Source organism: Heloderma suspectum, chromosome 3 (assembly GCF_057233095.1).
Source record: "Heloderma suspectum isolate Gila_16-S chromosome 3, 16-S_ref, whole genome shotgun sequence".
Classification (NCBI taxonomy): Eukaryota; Metazoa; Chordata; class Lepidosauria; order Squamata; family Helodermatidae; genus Heloderma; species Heloderma suspectum.
This window is the reverse complement of record NC_139460.1, coordinates 120,704,030-120,731,371: the sequence shown is the minus strand read 5'-3', so window position 1 is coordinate 120,731,371 and position 27,342 is coordinate 120,704,030. Positions and strand designations below refer to the sequence as shown.

General features: G+C 42.4%; 2 protein-coding genes across 5 annotated transcripts in view; one reads left to right on the top strand and one right to left on the bottom strand.

Moving 5' to 3' along the window:
• Positions 1-11,909, top strand: part of PLCXD1 (phosphatidylinositol specific phospholipase C X domain containing 1) — an 18,364-nt gene extending 6,455 nt beyond the window's left edge. The window contains exons 5-7 of the mRNA XM_084844323.1: positions 3,867-4,022; positions 6,622-6,805; positions 7,830-11,909. Of these exons, the coding sequence (XP_084700449.1) occupies positions 3,867-4,022; positions 6,622-6,805; positions 7,830-8,065 (576 nt within the window). The 3' untranslated portion in view covers positions 8,066-11,909. The remainder of the gene's footprint in view (positions 1-3,866; positions 4,023-6,621; positions 6,806-7,829) is intronic.
• GTPBP6 (GTP binding protein 6) lies at positions 1,259-27,342 on the bottom strand. 4 transcript variants are annotated; one of them, XR_014789192.1, is made up of 12 exons: positions 26,951-27,342; positions 25,414-25,551; positions 24,568-24,638; positions 23,123-23,253; positions 22,634-22,704; positions 18,149-18,307; positions 16,284-16,492; positions 14,927-15,075; positions 13,819-13,971; positions 12,712-12,781; positions 3,532-3,661; positions 1,259-2,932 (listed from the first exon to the last, which is right to left on the bottom strand). XR_014789192.1 is itself a non-coding variant. In XM_084844322.1 (11 exons), exons 1-11 carry the CDS (start codon positions 27,324-27,326, stop codon positions 3,602-3,604), a joined length of 1,587 nt encoding a protein of 528 aa, XP_084700448.1. In that variant the 5' UTR covers positions 27,327-27,342; the 3' UTR covers positions 3,519-3,601. The 4 variants fall into 4 exon arrangements, 3 of the variants coding, with proteins under 3 accessions (XP_084700448.1, XP_084700447.1, XP_084700446.1); XM_084844322.1 differs by lacking the exon at positions 1,259-2,932 and having other exon boundaries at positions 3,519-3,661; XM_084844321.1 differs by lacking the exons at positions 1,259-2,932; positions 3,532-3,661 and adding an exon at positions 10,990-11,134.

Sequence of the window (27,342 nt, the reverse complement as noted above, 5' to 3'; positions counted from 1 at the left end):
ACTAAAGATCCAGCAGTGTCTGTGTTGACTCAAGTATACCACAGCAATTCCATGTGACATCCAATTTATATTTTTTACTCTGTTGGAAGATGCTTAGCCTATTGTGGAATCCTAATAAACAATTAGAGCCTCGTGTGGCGCAGAGTGGTAGGCGGCTGTATAGCAACTGAAGCTCTCCCCATGACCTGAGTTCGATCCCAGCAGAAGCTGGGTCCCAGGTAGCCGGCTCAGGTTGACTCAGCCTTCCATCCTTCCGAGGTCAGTAAAATGAGTACCCAGCTTGCTGGGGGGAGAGGTAGTCACGACTGGGGAAGGCAATGGCAAATCACCCCGCTATAGTCTGCCACAAAAACGCTAGCGCAAGCGGCGTCCCTCTAGGGGTCAGTAATGACCTGGTGCTTGCACAGGAGGAACCTTTCCTTTGGGGTCATGGTGGCTTAGTGGTTAAGACGCTGAACTGCAGACCGGAAGGTCGGCAGGACAGCAGTTCGAGACCCTAGTGCCGTGTGACGGAGTGAGCTCCCGTCTTCAGTCCCAGCTTCTGCCAACCTAGCAGTTTGAAAGCAAGAAATTGCAAGTAGATAAACAGGTACTGCCTCGGCAGGAAAGGTAACAGCGTTCCGTGCACCTCGGTGTTCAGTCATGCCGGCCACATGACCACGGAAGTGTCTTCAGACAGCGCTGGCTCTTCGGCTTAGAAACGGGGATGAGCACTGCACCCTAGAGTCGGACACAACTGGTTGGGGACACCTTTAATAAACAATTACAGCACCCAGACACTAGTAACTCTAAGTGTTCAAAATATGAATCAACTCAGAATCACATGACTAGGTTTGGAAAGGCTGAAATAAAATACATTAGGGCTTAAGACTGTAGTTTGCCTAATACTTGAGCATAAGATTGTAGTTTGCCTAATACTTTGCGTAATATGTCCTGTAGTTGCAGGGTTTGGGCTTTCTGTATTATAGACAAATTTTTGTCTATAATCACACTTCCCTGATTTATTCCAATTGTTAAATTAGAATTTTTTTGAAGAGCTTGGAATTTGTTAGTGTCAAGGAGAAGGATCCCGCCGGGACTGGCCCCAACCTGTCTGTAAGGGAGGACTGCCCAGGACCCGATCCTGGGATCTCCTTCCCAAAAACAGGACTGGCCAAACCTGGCCTTTCAGTCTCCCCAAAATACCCAGTAGCCACCCTTGTAAGCCAAGAGGCACTGAAATTAGCACTGAGGCTATGCAGAGGCCACACCAACTAAAGGCTGGATAAAGGTTTATTACGATCAAAATAAAGGGGTAGAGGGAAAGGGAAGAATGGAAGTAGCAAGTTACATAAGAGGGTACAAAGCCAAATCACTTTAACTATAAACAGAGAACTTCATGAACACACACCCAAGCAAAGTAATAACTCTACCTGGCCTATCCTTGTATACCTAAGTATGGATCTCCCTGGATAGCAACCAGCTGTCTGCAGGTCCAGGACCACCAGGATGAAGGGAGACGCCATGCCTTGAGCTCAGCTCACTTTTAAACCCCAGCCCTGGCAAACCAGGGCAGATTTTGCTTCAGCCAATCACTGGCTCAGTCCCTGGGTGGACCTCCCTTGCCTCCCAGAGGATGGAATTCCCCTCCAACTCCAGCTGTTGGCACTTTCTAGTTAGGAGGGACTGCGCCTGGCCTTGGGTAAAAGGGTGAGGAACCTCTAGATTACAAACAATTCCAGGTGGCTACATCTGACATGACAGCCTGACCCGATCTTATGGTTAAAAGCAGGCCATTATCCTTGACAGTTAGCTTTCAGCAACACATTTTATTCAGTTCCATAATCTATGTAGCACCCTTCTGCCATTACACTGTAGGGTGTGTGTATAAAAATAACATAAAAATTAAACACTAAAAAACCACAACAATAAAACTCAATAACTAAAATCAATTCTCAAAATTGGAATTCCAATGAAAAGCATTGGAGGAAGCAATCCAGCACTCTCCTCTCCCACTAAGCCCCACTGTGGCTAGACAGCTGAAAACAGCTGTCTAGCAGAAAAAGCAGGGCAGGAGAGGCGCAGAGGGAACAATTCTACCTGTGCTTCTCCTGCCTTGCTTTGGATAGGTGGTCACCTCGGAGTTCGGAGGCGGCCGCCGATCTAGATAGGGTTGTGCCCTAAAAGAGGGATTAAGATATACCCAATCAATGTTAAAACCCTGGGTTTTAAACCAGACATATTTTTAATCTACAGTGCATTGGAGGGGAAAGTAGGACATGAAGATGAAGGAGAAAGTAATATGATAATAAGTGATGGGAAGGGAACACCGTCAGGCTATTGGTATCCCCCGCACCATCACTCCTGGCTTCTGTGTGTTTTTAGTTTTTTTTGTACAGCCACTGCTGCATTTGCATTAGCCCATTACGTCTGGTTTGTAGCTGGGGCTATTCTTTGGAAAGATCTAAACCTAGTTCAAAGCACTCTAGGGAGTGATTCGTAAACTGTTGCCTATGGAGTACTGGCCTTCAGTCCACTTTTGGGGGTTCTGTAAGATGAAAATAGCAGAGTAAAATGTTTTACAGAACAAGCCGTGGCAAAAGCTGAATTTAAACTCCACTCTGGTGCACTGAACAGTAGTGTCTTAGTTAACAAATGCCTTAGTAACATTGAGTTTTTGCAAACCTAGCAATGTCTACCATACTCTTCCTTCCCTTTGTGTGTTCAGTGCAGTTGCATCGGAATGAAGGAGTGTTGAATTAAGGTTGGGATTAATTCATGAGTTTTAATTTAGATTTTTTTAAAGCATTCTCTGATATGGTAGCCATTAGGGATGGGTGAGAAATTCACTCTGTGTTTTTTTTAATGGATTAACCATTCTCCTGGAACCAAACGCAGAACCAAATGCAATTTGCGGTAAGGAAGCCATACATTTCTAGGCTTGTGATGAGTCCTGTGAAAGAAAAAAACACATTCAACAGCATGCTCATGTTTGAAAAATGCGCCAAAACCCACAGCATTTCTAAAATGGGCACAAATGCAGTTTAGTCAATGGAGGCATGTGAACAAAAATGCGTACCCTTGAAGAATGCACACAAAAAATGCATACAGATTTCTGTGCAGGAAAAACAACTTGTATGGAACTGGGATGTCATGAACTTGCTGGTGGAAAACCAATAATCTCAACAAGATTCATCGATTGGCCCACCCTGAGTAGTCATAATAAAAGAATATTTGACGGCCTGCAAAGAACATGCAGTGCAGCTATAATAAGTTTGAGAATTGCTGTCTTAGGGAAACCAGCAGTAAAAGGATAGCGTGGATGGTTCTGGAGTTCAAAGTAACTACTTTTGGACATAAATATAAGAGTCCTGTTTAAAGTAGCAATCTTCACATTCTCTTACTCAGTGCAAGGGAGCAAGGGGCATTACTACTTGTAACTTGGCATATTGTGCTGGAGGAAGAGCAATAGCATGCCGGCTGAAGTAGCAGAATGAACAGGGCAGAAGTAAAGAACTCTACTGCTAAATGTCACGAGGACAGGTTACTTACCACTCAGACATGAAAATTAAAGCTGAGATTTCCAGGATTTCACAAGGTAGACAATATTTCATTCTTCTAGTCATGTCCATTTGGATTTCTTCATGTCTTGATGGTAGATTAGATGCTCAGCTAATATAAGCTAGCACATGTCAAACAGGAAAGAATATACAAATAAGAAGTTTCCAGTCCTTATGAAATATCCTGTATAATAAACATTCCTGCATTGGAAGTATGCAACTTGGCATCATTTGAGAAAGTGGCCAATTACAGATTGCTGTTTGTTTCCATTTCCTTATAGCACAAAGCAGCTATTTAGTTTACGTGTTTTGTGTTGACTTTGGTAGGCTGTCCTCTGGGATATTTTACGATGGTTGAAAAACCATCCCTGGGAGGTTGTCATTCTAGCATTCAGAAATTTTGATGGATTGGATGAAGAGCATCATTGTCATTTGGCCTCCTGTATAAAGAAGATCTTTGGTTCCAGACTCTGTCCTAGAAATGTAAGTTGCCTTGAAATGCCTGGCTTTTAGATTTTGAGACTGTGAAAGCCTTATTTACACTGGGCTATTCAGGATGTTGCACTGAAGCAAACAGGATTGCTCAAGTACGTATCTGAGCTGTGCTGTAATTGAATGACATTCTGTACCTATTAATCTAAATACCAATATCCTTTCGCAAGTAGAATTCTTTTTAAAAGTACTATGATTCAGTAGTAGTTCAGTGCTTAATTTTTAATAAGAGATGTGCAGAGATTCAAAGCATATCATCTGTCTTGCATGTCCTATTCCATAATCCTCAGTGAATGAAGACAGGCTTTGGTTAGTCAAAAGGGAAAGGAACTCGTGATATGCTCAGAGACACTTGTCTTGCTATTTCAGCTAATCCAGGACTTAGTCCCACTATTGAAAACAGACTCCAGAGCTGACCCTCAGCATAAAATATGCTCTGCTGTTATTGAAATTAAGATATTAAATCACAGAATCATAGAATAGTAGGGTTGGAGGGGCCTACAAGGCCATCAAGTCCAACCCCCTGCTCAATGTAGGAATCCAAGTCAGAGTATCCCTGACAGATGGCTGTCCAGCCTCATCTTGAATGCCTCCAGTATGAGAGAGCCCACCACCTCCCTAGGTAAATGTTTTGGCATGTAAACTTATTTATACAGAAATTTAAATATCTGTAACATGCTTTTATCAATTCCTATTTCAATTAATAGAGTATTAAAAAAAAAAGAAAATGCTTAATTGGTAGACAACTTTGGATACTCAGTATAGTTAGCAGATGAATATCCTGATTTATAATGCAGTCCTATACAAGTCTATTCAGAAGCCCCATTGAGTTCTATAGGAATTACTCCCAGATAACTGAATATAGGATTGTTGCCTAAGTCATAATTAGGCCCTACTCACTTTAGTGTCACTTTCTTCAAATTAAAGTTTTCTTACCAATTAAAAGTGCATTAGTTTAAAAAAAAACATCCAACATGACATTACAAAGCAATAGTGCCCTTTTAATGAAAATGTATAACCTACTCCCCTGAAAATGAACACCAACTCATCTCAAGTAAGCATTTTCAGCTGTGATGTGGCTATTCAATATCTGTTCAAATATAAAACAATGATGATGATTAGCTCAATTGATAGCAATAGAATTTACTCATGGGGACTATCTGAAATTCTCCATAGTCACAATTCTGTAGACTGCATCCCAGCTATAACCCATGGGTATATGACTGCTGGATTTTGCTGTGATTTAAAGCTGTGTGTATGTAGATGAAACTGGGTAGTCCCTTGTTCTTGAATACCCTAAGCTGGTGACTTGGCAATGGTAACCCCCAAAACACAGTCTCTGTAAGGAAAACAAGTGTCTCCAAGAACTGAAATGTGGGTGGTGGAGCTGGTCTTCCTGGCTGGACCTGAGGAGGTAATATACAAAATGGAAAGATTTCAAAGCATCTGGTTATGCTGTGAATAAAGGTAGGACAGGAGATATGGAGTAAGGTGTGAGCTGTCCATTAATATTTTGTGTTGAGGAAAAAGCCTTTCATCCATACTCTAGCTCTCCTTTCATTGGTGCTGGCGGGGGAGCTGGGGATAATGGATGACTGATTTTGCTTTAAGTCAGGTGTGGGGAACCTCCGGCCCACAGGGCCTCTGTTTCAGGCCCATGGCCTCTTTCCCTTGTTCTGCGCAGCTGTTAGGCTTCAAAAAACCTTTCATTGGCACCAATGGAAGGCTTTTTTCAATTGCCATGGGGTGGGTGGGTGTATGTGAATGAATGGATATGAGAATGTTGTGGCCTGGCCCACAACCAGCATACATTCCCAGAAGGCTGGCCATGAAGAAATGCAGTCCTTCAGCTGAAACAAAGGTTTCTCACCCCTGCGTTGTTTCAACCAGGCCTATAGAATATAAAGACACTCTGAATGGCTTCCTCTAAAGCAGCCATTCCCAACCTGGAGCCCTTCAGATGGGTTAGACCGCAAGTCCCATAATTCCCAGCCAGCATGGCCATTATTATATGAGTTGCAGTCCAACACAAGTGGAGGGCGCCAGGTTGGGGAAGGTTGCTCTAGAGGCTGCTGCTTCTCAAAATTCACTCCCTAATTTAATTTTTCAAAAGCTATGTAGGGGAAACCCACCAGGAAATGGTTGAAGAGAAGACCATTTGTGAAGCTAGACAATCTATGTGCTTCATGCTTGTAACTGAACTCCAGAGCTTTGTGAAACTCAAGCTTTGTGAGATGTGTAGCTCATGAGTGACTGCTGGCATTACAGAGACATGTATCTTGGACTATTTAGCCATGGATTTTAAAACACAATTAGGGAAATACAATGTAGGAGACATACTTTAGTGCTTGAGGTTCCATAGAGTTGTCATGAACTTGATCCACATCTGTCTTTGGCTCAAGTAATATGAAGGGAGATAGTGGGCTCTTCCACACTGGAGGCATTCAATATGCAGCTGGACAGCCACTTGTCAGGGATGCTCTGACTTGGGATTCCTGCATTGAGCAGGGGTTGGACTTGATGGTCTTGTAGGCCCCTTCCAACCCTACTATTCTATGAATACAGCATGTCAACTTAACCTGTCTTTCAGGTTGTTCCAACCCTACGGAACATGTGGTTCAGTGACTATCAGGTTATTGTATCGTATGAAGATGTTGGACAAGTGGCACAGCATTCTGAGTTGTGGCCAGCAATTCCATACTGGTGGGGAGATAAGACCACAGCACAAAAGCTTATCCAGTATTTGGAGCAGAGGAAAGAGAATGGACGCCCAGGTACTTGCTTCATTTTGCATTCAGCAACCATGAGCAGAAACTCCGTCTGCCTTTCAGGGAGTTTCAGTTTGCTTTAAGTATTCAATGCAGGCTCTCATATTTGGTGGCTAGTTGGATTGGTGCAGAAATTTTTTTTAGAAGAAGTTTGCTTATGTGTGAGCAATTTTGGTAGACTGAACGAACAACAGTAATATTGGTAATAATTTTTGGTTAGTCTCCAAATATGTGCGTGGACATTTCTAGCATGGATTGGGTAGATTCAGGAGCTATCTGGTAAACCTTGGGAGATATTTTATGCTAATTTTTTAGTCTGTGCAAAGATGGGTGAAATAAATAGTAGGGAAAGTAGTAGAACAAAGAGATTAACTCTAGACATGTGAGGATAGCTGCGTGGTTGTGTTCATTTCATCTATTAGGTGCTGGAGAGCCAATCTGGTGGAGAAGGTAGTACAGCTTTCCCAACCTATTGCCTCAGAAATGTTGAACCACAACTCCCATCACTATAAGCCAGCATGGCCATGGTGGATGATGGGAGTTGTAGTCCAACCCATTGAAAGGCACCAGTTGGGGAAGGCTGGGATAGTGTATTGCATTTGGGTCAAGGAGAAAATGTCTATTTTACGCAGAGTAGAGTGCTTATATCTGAGTTAAAACTGCATAGTCACCCTAATTTGTTGTTCCAAGACGCAAGATGTGGTTTTCCATGTCACATCCACTCCCAAATGTGTCCCCAAATTTGGCACTTCAAATGAAAAACTAGAAGATCTGCTAGAGAGTAAGGGTTCCAGTCTATGACATCAAGGGCTTGCTTGCAAATAATCTCCAGGTTGCTCTCAGTGTGTATGGTTTGTAAATACAGCAAGAGCAGAAGTGTACTGGTAAAAACAAGTTTGCTCCTCCTTGTTAAAGCAAATGAGTGAGACTCGGGTGTATGTTGCCGTGGGAAAACTGTTACACATACCCCACAAGAGGGTAAGTTACAGAAATAATATCAAATGGTAATTTTTATTTCTTTTTCTTCCAGCTGGATTATTTGTTGCAGGAATCAACCTTACTGGAGAGTTAGGGTATATTCTGACACATCTGCGTGGATCTATTAAGCAAATGACCTTTAGTGCTCTTCCATTCCTAAATCTGTGGATAAAGAAACAGCGTCCTGGATCAAAGAAAGACTGTATTAATATCATTGCTGGTGACTTCATAGAAAAAAATGACTTTGTGCAGAATGTGATAGGCCTTAATAGAAAACTTTTAAAATAGCTTTGCCACTTCACTGCTTTCCTCTGCTGAGTTTTGGAAAGAGCATGCTGGTTGTGGCTAACTCAAGTAAGAGACATGTGACATATAACCCACCTACCTCACAGGAATGTTGCAGACATCTTATGTGCAGCTGATTAAGGATATGTTTAAGAACCTTCAATTTCTCTGGAGACCTCCATTGAAAAGACTATTTTCCTGGGAAACATTTAGTGCAACCACCAATAGTTTTATCCATCTTCTGTCATATTTTCATATTCCCAGGCCTGGCTCCAAACTATCTGGTGCATGCTGTTGTGTGTGATCTGCTTATGTGCACCTGCCAAATATTGGTTGGCATTGGTCACCTCCTTGGAGGGAAGGGTAAGCCTGGATTCATCTTCCTTCCTATGAACAGGTGGCTGGCATGGTCATACCTGACAGCCCCAGTCATCTCTCTGGAGCTGCCTGTGAAGTTCCAATCTACCAAGAGGAACTATTACTGTGAACCTTAAGTGTTTGATGTGGCCATCCAGTGCCATAAGCCACAGACAGAGGGATGTTTTACAAAAGAGTCATAGCCCAGAAGGACAAAAGAACAACAACCCTGGGACTGCCACCTACAGACTTGAAATATTTTTCCAGCCTTTAATAACTGCAAATGTGTTTCAATGGCTTTAATAGTTATCACCAATTTTCCTTTGATACTGCTCTATGCCAGAAATTGGGCCAAGTGGGTAAAAAGGTATCTAAGAATAATTGGATGAAGTTCTTGGCTGATTGGCCATTACAAATCAGGAAGTCACCATGTTTAGCTAGCATACACCCAAAAGTTCTTAAAGATCCCAAATGTAGAATAGTTGATCCTCTAACAAAAATATCCTGTCATTAAAGTTGGTCACTGTAGTAAAGATTAGAAAGTAGCTAGTGTAACACCAATTTGAAGAACTATGGACGGAGGTCCGTAACATTGTTCAGGAGGCAGCAACTAAATCCATCCAAAGAAAAAGAGATGCAAGAAAGCCAAGTGGCTGTCTGATGAGGCTTTACAAGTAGCTGACGAAAGAAGGGAAGCGAAAAGCAAGGGAGAAAGGGGAAGATATATCCAGCTGAATGCAGAGTTCCAGAGAATAGCAAGGAGAGACAAGAAGGCCTTCTTAAATGAACAATGCAAAGAAATCGAGGAAAACAACAGAATGGGAAAGACTAGAGATCTCTTCAAGAAAATCGGAGATATCAAGGGAACGTTTTGTGCAAAGACAGGCATGATAAAGGACAAAGAAGGCAGGGACCTAACAGAAGCAGATGAGATTAAGAACAGGTGGAAAGAATACACAGAGGAACTATACAGGAAAGATCTTAATGTCCCTGATAGCAATGATAGTGCGGTCACTGAACTTGAGCTGGACATCCTAGAGAGTGAAGTCAAGTGGGCCTTAGGAAGCATTAGTAACAACAAAGCTAGCGGAGATGACAGTCTTCCAGCTGAGCTATTTAAAATCCTAAAAGACGATGCTGTTAAAGTGCTGCACTCAATATGCCAACCAATTTGGAACACTCAACAGTGGCCACAAGACTGGAAAAGGTCAGTTTACATTCCAATTCCAAAGAAGGGCAATGCCAAAGAGCGTTCAAACTACCGCACAATTGCGCTCATTTCACATGCCAGCAAAGTTATGCTCAAAATCCTACGAGCTAGGCTTCAGCAGTATGTGAACCGAGAACTACCGGAAGTACAAGCTGGGTTTCAAAGAGGCAGAGGAACTAGAGATCAAATCGCCAACATTTGCTGGATCATGGAGAAAGCAAGAGAATTCCAGAAAAGCATCTATTTTTGCTTCATTGACTACCCTAAAGCCTTTGATTGTGTGGATCACAACAAACTGTGGCAAATTCTTAAAGAGATGGGAGTACCAGACCACCTGTCTCCTGAGAAACCTGTATGAGGGTCATGAAGCAACAGTAAGAACTAGACATGGAACAACCGATTGGTTCAAAATTGGGAAAGGAGTACGACAAGGCTGTCACCCTGTTTATTTAACTTATATGCAGAGTACATCATGAGAAACGCCGGGTTGGATGAATCGCAGGTCGGAATTAAGATTGCCAGGAGAATTATCAACAACCTCAGATACGCAGACGATTACCACCCTAATGGCAGAAAGCAAAGAGGATCTGTTGAGGGTGAAAGTGGAGAGTGCAAAAGCTGGTTTGAAACTCCACATTAAAAAAACGAAGATCATGGCATCTGGCCCCATCACTTCCTGGCATATAGAAGGGGAAGAAATGGAAGCAGTGACAGATTTTACTTTCTTGGGCTCCAAGATTACCGCAGACGGTGACTGTAGCCATGAAATTAAAAGACGCTTTCTCCTTGGGACGAAAGCTATGGCAAACCTAGACAGCATAGTAAGAAGCAGAGACATCACCTTGCCGACAAAGGTCCGTCTAATCAAAGCTATGGTTTTCCCAGTAGCAACATATGGCTATGACAGCTGGACTATAAGGAAGGCTGAGTGCCGAAGAATTGGTGCTTTTGAACTGTGGTGCTGGAGAAGACTCTTACGAGTCCCCTGGACTGCAAGGAGGTCAAATCAGGCAATCCTAAAGGAAATCAAGCCTGAGTGCTCATTGGAAGGTCAGATACTGAAGCTGAAGCTCAAATATTTTGGCCATCTAATGCAAAGAGAAAACTCTCTGGAAAAGACCCTGATGCTGGGAAAGATTGAAGGCAAAAGGAGAAGGGGACGGCAGAGGATGAGAGGGCTAGATAGCATCACCGATGCAATGAATATGAACTTGAGCACACTCTAGGAGAGAGCGGAGGACAGGAAGGCCTGGCGTGTTATGGTCCATGGGGTCCTGAAGAGTCAGACACGACTGAACAACAACAGCAATCAGTAGGGTCCTCCCTGTTTATGTATTGGGACCACTATTTAACTTATTCATAAATAACCTAGAGTGAGTATTAAGATAGTCAGACTTGCAGATGACCCCAGATTATTCAGGATGGTGAAAGCTCTAGTAGACTGCAAAGAGCTCCAGAAGGGCCTCTTCAAACTGGATGAATAGGTTAAACTCTAGCCACAAGCCCTGCAACACAAAACAACCCAGGCAAATTGTGTAAAGTGATGCACACTGGGACAATAAATCCGACTTAACATATACATTAATGGAGGTCTAAAGAGGCTGTAATGAACCAGGAGGGGTGAGGTAGCTTTAAAAGGGGCTTAGACAAATTCATGGGGGATACACCCATCAGTGGCTATTAACTGTGCCACCTAAATGGAACATTCATGGTCAAAGAGCGTCTGAATATCAGTTGCTGGGTGTGTGGGGGAAAACCAGTGTTCTGATGCCCTATTTGAACTCCCTGAAAGCATATGGGCCTTCTTCCATAGCAAATAGAATGGTAGACTAGGTGAACACTTGGTCTGATTCAACAGAGCTACTCTTATGTCTCACAAACTCAGGTGGAGAAACTTCAAATTTGTAAGTGCCAGCTGATGTGCAGAATTGTGTTGCGTTTTTATATTTTTAGCTGGGGAAAAAGCAAAGTAAAGTTAATTATGTTCCCTCCTATCCTTTAAAAAGGATAAGTTTTAGGGAACCAAGGTTTTCCTCATTGACTGTCAGTGGAGGAGTGTATGTGACTAATGCACTACCTGGACTAATTGAGGAGGATCGACATGGTACTTAACATACTTGATCCACTTCATATTACAAGAACCGCTATGCTGTATCTTGGAAATGGATATTGAGCATTTTTCCAATGTAAAGTTTTAAAAGTCATATTTATTTAAGTAGCATTCATAGGGCTTAAACAAGTATTGCCAGTGATGTTTTGCATTAAATTGCCATATTTGTCTGTCAGTGTTTGTCTTTGCTCTCTTGTGGTCTATTGACATAACAAAGAACACCACACTTTAAAGATATAGAAAACCAAATGGGGTGTGTGTGTGTGAAATGTAATGGAGTTTGTCAGAAAAGGCAATGGATGTCTGTCTAATCCTGAACAGGAAAACTCCACACTGCAATGTAAGCATCATGGATAAATTGCTAGTGATCTTAATAGAGTAGGATTCATGATCTAGAAAATTGTGGCAGTACCTGCAAGAATTAATTTCAGCAACTGTTGTGTTACCTACTATTGGTAAGTGCAAAGAGGATATTAACATAAATAATTGGCCAACACAGAAGAGAAAGAGGGGTGGGAAGGGAAAAGGAAAACAAGGAAACTCAGGCACTAATTCTTAATTTTATAAGGTTGCTATAATCAGCTGTAATGGCTATAATGCAGCAGGATGTTGTTAGTCTTATCATATTTCTAAGGCTGAGGATGATGTGGAGCAAGCATCTGATCATTTGCTTTGTGTGATTCCTCAAATGGAAAGATGTTGGAAGTTTCTTATAACATTTCCACAGTGAAGTTTTTCCAGAGGTACATTTCATTGCAGATGCTGGTCAGTATGAAACAAAGATAGGATGAAGGTCTGAATTCTAGTAAACTACACTCTGCATTTTTGATTCTATTAAAAATACTCCTGTAATACCCATTAGGCAGGGGCTTTCTCTCACAAGGAGAATAGATCTTGTTAATTTCGAGAGGAATAACTTGATCGAGGAAACAGTCTTTTATATTTGCCCAAGGCAGAGTTGCTTATGATCACCTTTACGTTGGCTGTACCGTCTTCAGGAACAACGTCAACCTCTTGCACTGTTGCTTCTTTGTAGAGCCAACTGAAATGGCAAAACTCAGTGTCATATAGACATTGACTGCATGCAAACATAACATCCTGATCCTCCAAACCAGCCTTCCCCAATGTGATACTCTCCAGAATTTTTGGACTACAATGTCCAGGATTCCTGACCATTGGCCATGTTGGTTAAGGATGATGGGAGTCATAGTCTAAACCATCTGGAAGACAACAGATTGGGGAAGGCCTCTCCAAACCATGGTTTGGAAGATTAGGAATGGGCTCTCTGCTTGCACAATCTCACTCCCCTTAAATGCTTAGCTTAATGGATAACTCCTCATTTGATCAAACCCTCCAAAACCATGATTGATCTTGATTTGTAATTCTGGTTTGGCGGGCTTCTTGACATCATAAGTTTCCTGAGATGTGTTGCTCTATAAATGCTTTGTGTGAAGTGCACAACAAAGAGATAGGACGCCCCTGCTTTATATTGGTCCATTGTAAGGAATAGGCCCATCTCTCCTTCATTTAAGCATGGCACTTTTGCAACTGCAGCCTAGACTGTTAATAGGGTCATTGATTGTATACTGCAGTAGCTGTAGCTTGGTTATGAGCTGCTGGCAGGGCAGCATCTGAGGACACATTGTAACTTACACAAGATTGATAAAACTAGCCATACATAAAGGAGGGAAACACATTCAGCTTTAGCAGTTATAACACAACTGACAGAGCAGAGGCAAAGTGTAGCTTTGCATATAAAGCGCATTTAGCAAGAAAAAGGAAAATTGTGCTGGATCAGAAACTACTTTTTAAGGTGGCACAAGCTTTGCTGTAACACCCCACCGACCCCGGCCCCAGCCAAGCCATCTGTGCCTAATAAATAGATCAGCCTTTCTGAACCTGGTCTAACCAGATGTAGATGTCAACATGGCTGGCTGAGGGATTCTGGGAGTTGAAGTCAACACATCTGAAGAGCAGCAGGTTGGGGAAGGCTGAAATAGATCCTTGATACTAATTTGCCTGATTGGTACTCTCCCTCCAGCCAATCATTACTTGTATGTAGCCATCACACTTCCTTACCTGAGCTGAGGTCCAGATAAATTGATTTTAACTGTCAGAATGTTTTTCCCAGTTACTTTCAAAAGTTTTCTCTCAATTTCCTCTTTCAACTCTTCCAAACCATGTCCAAGGAGGGCTGAAATGGCGATAGTGTTTGGTTCAGTGGGATGATACCTAGAAGAAAGCAAAATTCAGAAAGACTGAACTTGGCACAAGAAGCAACATAGTTGAGAAACATGAGCGTGCAGTAGATTGTCCTTCATCAGTGTAAACCTACATATGTTTCAGACATACACTGTTGCTTGATAGTGCAACTGGTTCTCATTTTTTCTTTTCCACTCTAATTAAAAAGCATATTTTTAACTTGGGTTCTGGTCGCACCATTTTAACACCTTATTCTAGGATAATGTTCTGGGGTTAAGCCCTGTTGGAATTATTGGGGTAATTCAAAAGCACCAGATAGGGTCAGAAGGTGCAAATATTAATGAATCAAACTTGCTGCATGATCATGTGGTTGCCTCTGGCTCTTGCCATTACCTAGAATCAACAATACTGAAGGAATCTGCAGGGTCCCTTCCCTCTCACACTGACCCTTTCCATTATCATGTTAGCTCACTGTCTTCACCTTAAACATAGTACAAATTTAAACAATTATTTCACTATGGTCTCATTTGTCTATTAGTGCAGTTGTCCAAATCACAAATTGTTGTGTGAGCCTGAGTCCAATTAGAAGTTAATAGCTCTTTAAATAATGCAGATGAAGGGGCTAATTCATAAACCAGTAAAACCAGTTTAAGGACATGAGCTGTCTTACATTTAGATAGGGTTAAGACTGAGGAAATCAACGGTATATAAACATGATCTACTTGCACTGATTTCATCTTACATTTGTTTAGTCTTACTGGTTTCACTGCTTTGCTTTAGAGACACAGGTTGGGCATATTGACTTCTGTTCTAGTTCAGCGTGACAGGATTCTAGTATTGTGCCAGCAATACAGAATTCTGCCCCAAATACCTGAAATCCATTGCTAATAGACTTTCTTCCAATACTTAGGTTTAACTTGCTTATTGACTGGGATAGCCAAAACATAAAATACTGCAGTATTTTGAAAGTTCTGTTACCTCTTACCTGTCTATCAAATCCACTTTGTTGTGTACTTCAATAATTGACTCCAGTAGGTGGCTGGGAATATTAAGATTCCTGAGAACAGATAATACACTTTGCTTCTGGAGCTTGGTTTCTGGATGACTAATATCCCTCACGTGGACAATTAAATCCTAGCAACAAAGAATATGCATGGCCAATTAGGTAATCATTTGATTTTTTTAAAAATAGGAGTGTTATAGTGTTCTGTATAGCTATTTGATGAGGTGCAAAACTAAAACTGAGGTCTATGGAGAGTATTATATGGCTGATCTCTAGTGTGACTGCTTTCTAAGAAGTAGAAATTGCTTTCATCTCTTGCATATTTATACTAGCGGTAGATCTTAAGAAACAGCCATTTCAATCCAGGGCTAGAGATAATTCCTTGAACAATAGAGGAAAAATAGAATGAAAAAAAAACCCATTGAAAAAGCTAAAGTTAACTAAAACATACCACTTCAAACCAAAACCAAACCTAAACCATACCCTAGGTGTCACTTTTTAAATCAAATACTCTTGCAAGGCGCTCCCCACTCTAAAGATGTAATGTGGATAGGGTTTTTTATATGAGCTTATTTCTGAGAAAAACCCAAGAAGGCCAAGTGGTTCAGCATATCCATATTGTTTTTTTCAAGTCAATGTAGAAACCATTCCCATTTTATGTATGTGCACTAGAATAACTAGTAGAAATTAGTTCAAAGTCAGTTGAAGATGGCATCAGGACAACATTCAATTAAACAATCGATAAAAATGTTATATCTGAAGTCCTGATTGATTAGCTGACAAAGTCCAGTACAAAGTGGGCCAGTTCACATGACACAACAGCCCACCATGGGTTACGCTGCAGTGTGCAGGATGCATGTGGCGGCCACTATGCATATCCAACCCCTGCTTGTATTGGTTGAACTTGGCAAGTGTGGATTATGCGAGGGTTAAACAACCCTTGTGTAACTCTAGAACAGACCATGGGTTATGCAAGGGTTAAACATGCTCATCAGGTTTGCATGACGTAACACCCCCACCCCTCCGAGCAGGAGATGGATGTGCAAAGTGGTGCCTGCAGGCGCTGCAGCTCATCATGGGTTAAATAACCTATGACAAGTTGCGCCGTGTCATGTGAACCAGGTCAATGAAAGCATTAGACTGCAATTCTCAGCCCCTTCCTCGGAAGGAAGTGCACTGTATACTGGAGCCAGTACTGCTGCACTAGTCTTAAGTTGTTTGTTGGCTTTCAGAATCCATATATGTTGGATGGTGGTTTGTTTGTATGTTTATTGATTGACTGATTTGATTTGTACCCCACCTTTCTACCAAGAAAAATGGCACTCAAGGTTGTACCTACCGAACAGACTACATCTTCTAATGTAGCTGAAAATGATTCAACAAGGTCATGGGGCAACTGAGAGAGAAATCCGATTGTATCAACATACAGAACGGTCAGGTGCGATGGCAGCCAGCCAGCATGAGCTGTAATGTCCAATGTAGCAAAGAGTTGATCTCGAGGCTGTAGTCCTGCATCCCCACTAAGGGCCTTGATTAGAGTGGTTTTCCCTAACAGAAATCAAGGCATGAATAATTTAAGTCTGCTTCATGTAAAGCTAGCTGCTACTGAAAAAGAGATAGGTCAATAGGATAGGAACTTCTATAAAGATAAGCAGCACAAATACAACCACTGGTTTGTAGTTGCATGACCATCTCCTAGCCATTTGTTAGTCTACATGATGGTGCACAGCACGTCAGTGTTGCAAACAGGTTTTCAGGAGGTCACTGACCACCCTTAATGGCAGGTTAAGTGGGGCAGTGCACCTTCCCATGACTGGAAGGGGGGACGCCACACGTGCAGCAATTCTCTTCTCTTGCTATGCAACGTCCCTCGTCACTATTCCCCAAACTAATTAGACACCTACCTCAAGAATAGCCAGAGAAGCAGCAACATCAGTAGTCACTGCCTCTATCCGCCCAGTGCCAAATGAGTGCTGGTACTGATAAGCAAAGGCATTTATAGTAATGAGAAATGTCTTAGCTGCAAATACAGCACTCTGCCCATATAAGATAATTCAACACAGAACTCTATTAAAAGAACAGCATTTTGTGCATATATAATCAAACAACTCTGGTTTCAAGACAGCTAGATGCATTTATGAAGGCTCTCACACATTTTATTTTGATGACTTACTTGTGGCAAGGGGGGGCAAGTAATCCCCCCCCCCCATTTAAGACCTTGTTTTTCCACTGCTCCTCTAGGGCACCAGGGACTGCCATAGTTATAAATGAGGGGGTGTGATTTAGAGGTGTGCATGCACATTTTCCTATCAGGAATTCTTTTAATGCGCCCCTAACATGTTTGGACTTAAGATGTTTCCTCTGGCTGAGTTGCCCTTCCAGCAGCTTCCAAACAATTATATGTTCTACATTCAGATTCTGTGGTCAGGTATTGAGGAATCCCATGGGTGTGCAGAAAGTGCCTGTGGAGCTTTTCAAAGGAACAGCAGTTGGAGATGGAGCAGGGGGATGAAAACCCCTACTGCACATGCTGAACACCGGGTGGGCCTTCTAGATCCTGGTCTATGAAAACTGAAAAACCCATCAACATTTCACTAACATGTTTTAATAAGGCATACTCTTTCCTTAGGCTCTATGTGAATTTCCACCAACATAAATGGGAACTATCATTTATCAGGGCACTGTGGGTTGGATCCAGACTAGACTTTCTTAGAGCAGACTTCACTGACTTAAGTTACTCATGACTAACTTGGGGCCTGTTAATTTCAATGGGTTTACTCTAAGTATGGCTAAGTAGGGATCCAACCCATGGGAGGTTAGGTGTGAGACATCCTACTAAAAAAAAGCACTTTTCTGTACTTTCATGAGAATATGTGAACAATTTACAGTCCAAGGCCTAAAAACAACACAGTGTTAGTGGAAGAAATTGCTGTGCTAGTGGAACTTTGCTGTCTTTTCCCACTGTGCAACTGCTAGCAGACCACCTAGTAAGTCTAAGATTTGCAAGCAGTTGCACAAGCAGAACTTTACCTGGATTCTCCCCTTGTGCATCCTTTGGAACTTGTTTTCTGCTAGTGCAACAACACCATTGGATACAACCCCCAAAACTAAAATTCTCCTACACAAAGGCCTTTTCATGCTGAAATGAATTTCTAGCAAGCACCCAAATACTAGCAACATATGCATCTGTGTGTTGTTCCCTACCACAGTTAGTGTAGCCCATTACTGAAATAGTAGGAAATTCACGCTTCCTCCGCTGACTTCTAAGTAAACACCTATTTCTTCTAAGCTTTGCTAGGGCCTTTCGAATTTTAAGCTCTTTTTCTTTTAAGAAGCGAAGCTTCATTTCCATGAAAGTTTCACCTGGAAAACATGAAGTCAGAGCAATAATCATCATCACTGTAGTTTTATACTTGCATTTTGTTAATTGCTTGGATAGGTTTGGGTCAGAAAGGCAGCTTATAAATATCTATTTTTTTAAAAAAAAATCAACAAAATAAATAAGTGCACAACCAGAGATGAAGTTGATTTGCAAAAGTTCTTACAATAATGAAAGTAAATACTGGAAACAATCTCAAAGGACAAACAGTATTTTTGTTAACTATAACTGCACTGTTTTCAACACCATTTCCATCTTATCAATTGTGATAGTTATTACATTTTTAAAAATCCATACTATTAAGGAATTCAAAAGTTTCAGAGGGAAATCAAAGATTCAACAGCTTACGGAACACAATAAAATAAAATATTATGTTTTATTTAAAAATACAAAACTAATGAGAAAACTGAATATGAATGTCCACATCTACCAACAGCAGCTAGAACAGACTCTAAGCTTGAACATATTAGCACTGATGTGCATTTTTTATAAACGATTTATGAAAAGGGTCCTAGATCCCCTTTGTTTTCACAGATCTCCCTGGAGAATCCACAGAACCAATTCTAAGCAAATATTTTTTGTATGTCTCTAGAGGAATCATTACAAGAAGAGTTCCATAAACACACATAGTATGTGGAAACCGCTTCATAGTTCTGAATCAATGTGTTTAGGATTGAGATGCAATTTAAGCACATGGATAAATATTGGCAGGACTGTGCCTTGAGCCAGCAAGGTCCTGCCTTGTATATGAAATTTGACTTAGGCAAGAACTTTTCATTGACAGAAAAACCAACACAGAAAAACTTAATTAATTAATTAATTAATTAATTTCATTTCTATACCGCCCAATAGCCGAAGCTCTCTGGGCGGTTCACAAAAATTAAAACCAAACAACACACAATAAAACAATTTAAAATATATAGAACATTAAAACCACAATATAACAATACAACCACAATAAAACCTAGCAGCAGTGCAGGAGTTTAAAATACAGATTTAAAACAGCAAAGATAAAAATTTAGAAAGCTAAAATGCTAAAATGCCTGGGAAAATAAAAGGGTCTTCACCTGACGCCGAAAGGAATACAATGTAGGCACCAGGCGAACCTCACCAGGAAGCTCATTCCAGAGCCGGGGTGCCACAGCAGAAAAAGCCCTCCTCCTAGTAGCCATCCGCCTCACTTCCTTTGGCAGGGGCTCACGGAGAAGGGCCGCTGATGATGCTCTTAAGGTCCGGGCAGGCACATATGGGAGGAGGCGATCCTTCAGGTAACCTGGCCCCAAGCCGTTTGAATGTTAACACCAGCACTTTGAATCGGGCCCGGAAATGGACTGGCAGCCAATGCAGCTGGAAAAGTACTGGCGTAATATGAGCTCGCAGGCCAGTCCCTGTTAACAATCTTGCTGCCCTATTTTGGACCAGCTGAAGTTTCCGGACCGTTTTCAAAGGCAGCCCCACGTATAACGCATTGCAGTAATCCAGACGAGAAGTTATCAGAGCATGGATAATTGTAGCTAGGTTATCTCTGTCCAGATAAGGGCGTAGTTGGTATACCAGCCTAAGCTGATAAAAAGTGCTCCATGCCACTGAGTTCACCTGTGCCTCAAGTGACAGTTCTGGATCCAAGAGCAGCCCCAAACTACGAACCTGATCCTTTAGGGGGAGCGCAACCCCCTCCAGAACAGGTTGAATATCACCTAGCCGGGCAGATGAACCACCCACTAACAGTACCTCCGTCTTGTCTGGATTGAGTTTCAGTTTATTAGTCCTCATCCAGTCCATTACCATGCCCAGGCACTGATTCAGAACAGCCACTGCCTCACCTGGTTTTGATGAGAAAGAGAGGTAGAGCTGGGTGTCATCTGCATATTGATGGCACCTCAGCCCACACCTCCAGATAACCTCCCCCAGCGGTTTCATGTAGATGTTAAACAGCATGGGGGATAAAATAGAGCCCTGTGGAACCCCATGGCACAATTGCCATGGCACAGAGCAATAATCCCCCAGCACCACCTTCTGGAATCGGCCATCCAAGTAGGAGCGGAACCACTGTAGTGCAGTGCCTCCAACTCCTAACCCAGACAACCTATCCAGAAGGATACCATGGTCGATGGTATCGAAAACCGCTGAGAGGTCCAGGAGAATCAACAGGGTCGCACTCCCCCTGTCCCTCTCCCGGCAGAGGTCATCCCACAGGGCGACCAAGGCAGTTTCCGTTCCAAAACCAGGCCTGAAGCCCGACTGAAATGGATCTAGATAATCCGTTTCATTCAAGAGTGCCTGGAGCTGTCCTACAACCACCCGCTCAAGCACCTTGCCCAGGAAGGGGATGTTGGCCACTGGCCTATAATTGTTAACATCCTCTGGGTCCAGGTTAGGCTTTTTCAGGAGTGGTCTAATTACTGCCTCTTTTAAAGCGGCAGGCACCACTCCCTGTCTCAAGGAGGAATTTACAACCTCCTGGACCCAGCCAGACATCCCCTCCTTGTTTGATTTAATAAGCCATGAAGGGCAAGGGTCAAGCACACAAGTGGTCGATCGGACTTGGCCAAGCACCTTGTCCGCATCCTCATGCCTCAGTAACTGAAACTCATCCAATAAAATGGACCAGACGGTGCTCTGAACGCCTCTACCAATGGAACTGCATTAATGGTGGTGTCCAATTCATGACAAATCTGAGTGACTTTATCCTCAAAGTGCCGTGCAAACTTGTCACAGCGTGCTACCGAGGGTTCCACCGTCTCTCTCCCTAGCCCAGAATGTAACAGGCCGTGAACCACTCGGAAAAGCTCTGCTGGACGACACTGAGAAGATGCAATGCTGGTGGAAAAGAACTGTCTCTTTGCCACCCTCACCACCACAGAGTAGGCTCGATAGTGGGCTCTTACCTGTGTTCGGTCAGACTCAGCACGAGTTTTCCTCCACCTGCGTTCTAGCCGTCTCCCCTCTTGCTTCATTGCCCTCAGCTCAGGTGTATACCAAGGAGCTGGCCGGGCTCTGCTCAGAGGGAGAGGGCGCTTGGGCGTGATCGTGTCAACCGCCCGAGTCATCTCTGCATTCCACAGAGCGACCTGGGCTTCGACAGGAGCACCAGCCATACCAGCAGGAAAATCCCCCAGAGCCCTCTGGATCCATCGGAATCCATTAATCTCCGGGGGCGGACCATTTTAATAGGTCCCCCACCCTTGCAGAGGGGAAAGGCCGCCAGGAGTCTAAACCTCAGCAGGAAGTGATCTGACCATGACAAAGGGACAGATGTTAATTCCTCCACTTTCAGATCACCATCCTCCTGCCCAGTCGAGAAAACCAGATCAAGCGTGTGTCCTTTTCTTTGCGTTGGGCCGATGACATGTTGGGACAGCCCCATGGTTGTCATGGCGGCCATGAAGTCCTGAGCCGCCCCGGATACAGCAGCCTTGGCATGGAAGTTGAGATCCCCCAGGACCATCATCCTGGGGGTCCTCAACACCAAGTCCGAGACCACCTCCGTCAGCTCAGGCAGGGAGTCTGATGGGCAGCAGGCGGTACACCAACAGAATCCCTAATCTGTCCTGGGTACCCAGCACAAGGTACAAACACTCAAGATCTGCACTCGAATGAGCAGGAAGCCTGGAGAGGGAGATTGAATTCCTATAGACCACAGCAACCCTCCCCCCAACCCTCAAGTCGGTGTTGGTGCTGCACCGAGTACCCAGGAGGGCACAGCTGGGAGAGAGTGACCTCTCCCAGTTCCCCCACCCAGGTCTCAGAAATACATGCCAGGTCAGCCCCCTCATCCAAAATCAAATCATGGATGAGGGAGATTTTATTTTGGGCCGACCTGGCATTCAGCAGCAGCACCACCAGACCCGAGGGCAGACTGGTAAGGCTGCCAGGAACCATCAGGTTGGGGGAAGAACCAGAAGAGGGGACAGCTGTAAGATGTCTAGCCCCTCTTCTCCTCAGCTGGCCTGTTAATCCTGCAACGCCATACCTCCCCCTGCCGGTGACCACAGTTATGGTGGCACCTCCCCCACCCCCTGAGTTGCCCAATAGTCCTCCCAGGCACATATTAAAATGTTAGGATATAAAATGCACAACAGTTTAAAAGAATATAAAAGATAAACATCTAAATTAAATGCATACACACATTACATCGATTAGAAACCGTTCTTATTTTGAGAGAGTAAGCCATGTATAAAACAAGAAGATACTAACATTTTGTGGCCTCTTTTGGGGGGAAAAAGAGCAGACTCAAGTCTGAAAACTGTACTTTGTGGTCTTTGATTGGGGACATGTCATTCAGATAATTTCTACCTTATGTACTTTACCTGAACCCATAATATATCTTGAGCCACCTCTCTGCTGATCCAACTGAGCAACCTCATTTCTAACATTGGTCCTGCAAAAGGAAAAAAAAAAGGAAAAAAAAGAAAAAAAGAGAAAGTAAATATGCCATACAAACCTCTTGACAGTAAGTCACAATGGCCCCAATTCGGCTAAAACTGGTCAAACACCTAAGTCCTATTGAAGCAATGGAACAAGTTACTCACAATTCTTTCAAATAAGCATTAATTAAAAAGTTGCATTCTAACCGTTAGTGTTTCGTTCTGTCTTCAAGAAAAATGTTCATTTCACTTATGAGTTTGGCAGTGAGGTTTTCTTTCAAAAATTCAAACTTGATCTAAACTTTACAATACAGCTAAATATATGTTTATACTACACCAGAGACACAAGTGGAACCACATCGTCATTTTAGTTATTATCTGAAAGTATTTTTGCCATTTTTTGAGACGCTAACATGTTATAGCTTTGAATACCTTAGAAGTGGGATTTCAGCCAATGCTATCTGAAGCTTTGCCTCCTTAGTCCGAGCATTGCAGCGGAAAATATGAAGGACAATGGTATATCTGTCAAAAACTTCCACTTCCCAGGCATTTTCGAGTTCTTTCTTTAAAAAGATAAAATAAGCTGAAGATTTGTAGATTGCCTGTAATTTAGTTGGCACACAGAATTTTTAAAAAGTACTGCTGTGAAGTTAGCATCCGTGTATAAATGCGTGAGTGCAGAGCACAAGTACTTCTCACCAGAGAGCCTTGATAGTAAAATGGAATTAAAATGTGGGTGCAAAACTTGCTCCTTTTAGAAATTCTTCAACTGACTTGAAGGAATGAACTGAAAACATGTCAGAACAACTCATGCCAATAGGAGAGGCACAAAAGAAGCCTCATGCTTTCCTTGTCTTTATGAGCCAGTCTAGACATGGTTTTACTTATACTGAAGCCACTTCATCGTGATGAGTGTCCCCTTCTCTGGGTTATGCTATATGAAGACAAACCATATGATGATGTCAGAACATGACATCATAATAGTCAGCTCCTCCCAGTGTTGGCTGAGTCCCCTGCCACCTGCACCCCTGCTGTTATCTCTAATCGGAGATAACAGCAGAGATTCCCGTGCCTCGCTCACCCTGGGTCAAGCCTTGCTCCCTGGACAGTCAAGGAGGTTCTACAGGCTGAATGAAGAACCTCTGCAGGGATTAGGCCCACAGGCCTGAGGTTCCCCATCTCTGGTACAGAGCATTTACCTGCCTCTGCCAGCGGCTGCTACTGAACTGGAGTGGGGAACTCCCTGGGTAGCATCCAGCTCTGCCACTCTGCTTATGTAATTGACATAGTGCTATCATAAGCAGCCTCTAGCACAATACCAGTAGTGTATGCTGGTGTGACAGGTTTTCCAGGGATAACATTGCTTGAGTACACTGTGTAAAATGGTCTGTGTTATGTTGCAGAAGAGGAACCTCATCACAAAGAACTATTTGTGGTGAAGGTAAAATAGTGTCTAGACTAGTTTTTCATGTATGCAGTATAGGGTGAAGAATGAAAAGGTAGTAACACAAGAAAGCACTGATCAAAATCCACATCAGATGACTATGGATTCAAAGCTAGTCAAAATTTAGCCATGCAGCCATCGAACGTACTATATTGTAGGATAGGATAGAACTACTCTATTATACTCCAGTCCTTTACTTATTGAGTTTAATGGGGTTTACTCCCAGGTAAGCATACATAGGCCTGCAGCCTTAAATTAATTGGATAGCAAGTAAATGAAATAGACTTAAATCTGGGCTACTGACTTCAATCTGTCACTGATTTGTGTAGATTATTAGATACATTTACATGACAATGATATTATAAGAACATAGTCCACAAGCAGACTTCAAAACATAATGGGAGGCTTGTTAGTTTGAATATGTTGTAATTACCTTTGTCAGAGGAGAGAGCCTTTCTACATTTACGAAGACGGATGATACATGTGACAATCCTTTAATCTTTTCTAAAAGAAAATTACTAAAATACATAATTTTGTAACAATTAGCATTGGTTTTTTAATTTTATTTCCAGAAGTACTAGAAAACTTTATTCTATACTCCCAGGAAAGGTGTTGCACAAGCTTCAGCATGTTATGCAACCATTCACTCCACAGCATTCTAAAAATACTCATGGATCATATCCCCAAGGACAGTTCACACCCCCAGGTGAGGCAATGTTGGTATCACTCATGTACAAAGAAAACTTCATCTGTATCAGCTATAACATTATCCCTTTAGTTTCTAATAAATGTGGTTGAAAGACTGTTAGAAGACCACAGTCTGATTTCAATGCAAGGCCTCAATCTGTCAATATTTACAAGAACTACCATCAGTAGCTTAACCAGGTATTGTTTCCTGGTTAGTAAGCAGATATTATGTAAGGGGACATTGTGATTTAAACAAACCACAACAGAAATAACAAAGCCAGTGTATAATGGGAAGGGAACAGGGAGGAGGAAGTACCCAGGCATGATTGTGCTTGCTTCATAAACTGGCTTTATTGAACTCAGGTTGTTAAGTCTGAATCCACCCATTATCTGCATAGTCAACAGAATTATCTAAAGAAAACCTAAGAATTTCATTCATATTTGTGTTATTTCAGTTATACAGTTTGAAAAGCACTGATCTGGATATAATAAGAAAATACAGGGTTTTAACAAGCATGCAACTGCATACTAAAAGAAGAAGAAAATTTCTTCAGAACTTTGTATCAAGTCAAGTCTTGAGTTTTTTTCTTACCAGTTAGAAGCTGAAAATTCCCTTTGCCAAAGATAAACTTCTTGTCAGGGGTTTTTGTAGAAAGAATTATTGTATCTAACACTGTCCAGTTCTGAATGGTGTTTATGAGAGTAACAGCTTCAGCCAGCTGCAGTTCAGCTGTAATATTTGGGGGAAAAATATGAGTATATAGACCTAATTACACAACACATATTTCCAACATTTGCTTATCCATAAATACTCAATGTAAGTCTAGATGTTATGAGGCCCTGGAATGTTAATCCCTTTGAGGTTTGGGATAAAGCACTGGCATGTTAACTTTAGCAAAGTAGGATTTCATCAACAAGTTTTCCATCTAACTATATGGATACCAGAATTAGCAAAATAGCACTCCTATTATATCTGAATATTTAGTGACAATTAAAATGCAAATATTACAGAGAAAACCAATGTTAAAATAGTTTCAATGGAAAATAAGACACTGTGTTCTGCTCCACTGAATTGCATTTTTATCAGGAAAGCTGCCAGTTCCTTGAATCTATACTATGATTGTTTAAACATTCCCTGAATCCTAACTTTATTTGTAAAAGATTGTGAGAGAAATGAAAAGTGCTGAGCAGAAAAGCCTTTCTTAGAGAGGGCTAGTTGGACTAGATGTTCTTTTGAGTCCTTTCCTGCTGCATAATTATAGAAATATGTTTCCTAAGTGGAAGACCTAGTTATGTTGCCCATTTAGAAAAATAATACCAATCAACCAAAAACACAAATGAAATAAAACCTCCAAATAGACAGCCTCATTCCCTGTCACAGCTGATGAACTCTGCAACAGCTAATAGACTGCCATGTGTTATGATTGAGAATTAGACCTTAGGCGTGTTAAAAGGAAGTTGTTTATGTTGTTTTCTTTATCCCCCCCATGGCAATTTAACTGTAAAAGTATTATTTTAACCCTTTAAGATTAGTCTTCACACGTTTTCAGTTTTCTGCTGTGAATACTCTAGAACTGCTCATATATTTACACCTATGTTTGTTTGTTAACATAAAAAACTGGGAACTAATTATTGTTCTGCCTATCTCATTCAGTAGTGATAGTTGTATACTATTCATTGAAAGCATAGGTTATATAGAAAACCCAGAACGCGGTGTGAAACACTCAAAAGTGACATATGCACATCTGTCACCTGCAGTTCTGTGTTCCTGTGAAATCATCAGGCCGTATTCTGGCAAACCTTTCAATGTACAGCAGCTGCGGCTCTTAGTTCACTTCTCCTGACTTTTAGCAGTGCTGTAATTGTTCCAAGTGTGTCACTTCTGTGAATACCCACACCACATGAAAAAGTAACCATGAATTTGGTTTACTGCACGCCACTGCAACAGCAGCTTCTTGAGTTGCTGTGACTTGTGGCGATTTCTACACATGGCATCAACATTCAAAAGTAATGCGTGAGAGCAAGGCGAGGAACTATGCTTGCTACATGCGGGGAGCCTCATGAGAAGAAGTCGAATGAATCTATGCTGACCTCTTATGTGTGGCTGTGTTTAGCAATCTGTATCACACCTGTGGTAAGCTGCGGCTTGCCTGGCCCCCATTTCACAGCTGGATGTACAATAAACACTTTCTGGGCTCCAAACGGGATAGGGTGCAACCCCGACTCCAGCAGCTGTTCATCCTCCACAATCAGCTCCTCCTCCTCCTCCTCCTCGTCGTCGTCCTCGTCGTCGTCTCCTGCACTCCAACTGCTACCATTGCCATCCCCACCCCCACCACTCCTTCCCTGAGTAGGCCCATTACCAGACCCTGGGAGACGGTAGCTGACGGCAGTAGCGTGCAAAAACCTGACCGGGCCAGGCTCCAGACAGCTAGCCCTTGGAAGAGGGAAAACGGCGCGTAACTTTTGCCCCAGCCGTAGCAGGTGCCGCCACCGGGAACCCATGAGGACCAACGTGTGT

Bases quoted from the DNA above. Each gene is read 5' to 3' on its own strand.
- GTPBP6 (XM_084844320.1), bottom strand. From the start codon at position 27,326: ATGGGTTCCCGGTGGCGGCACCTGCTACGGCTGGGGCAAAAGTTACGC. The intron at 25,552-26,950 runs GTGTGATACAGA...CAAATATTACAG, and splicing joins CAAGCCGCAGCTTACCACAG to CTGAACTGCAGCTGGCTGAA. The intron at 16,493-18,148 runs GTAGGGAACAAC...GATTTCTGTTAG, and splicing joins AATGGGCTACACTAACTGTG to GGAAAACCACTCTAATCAAG.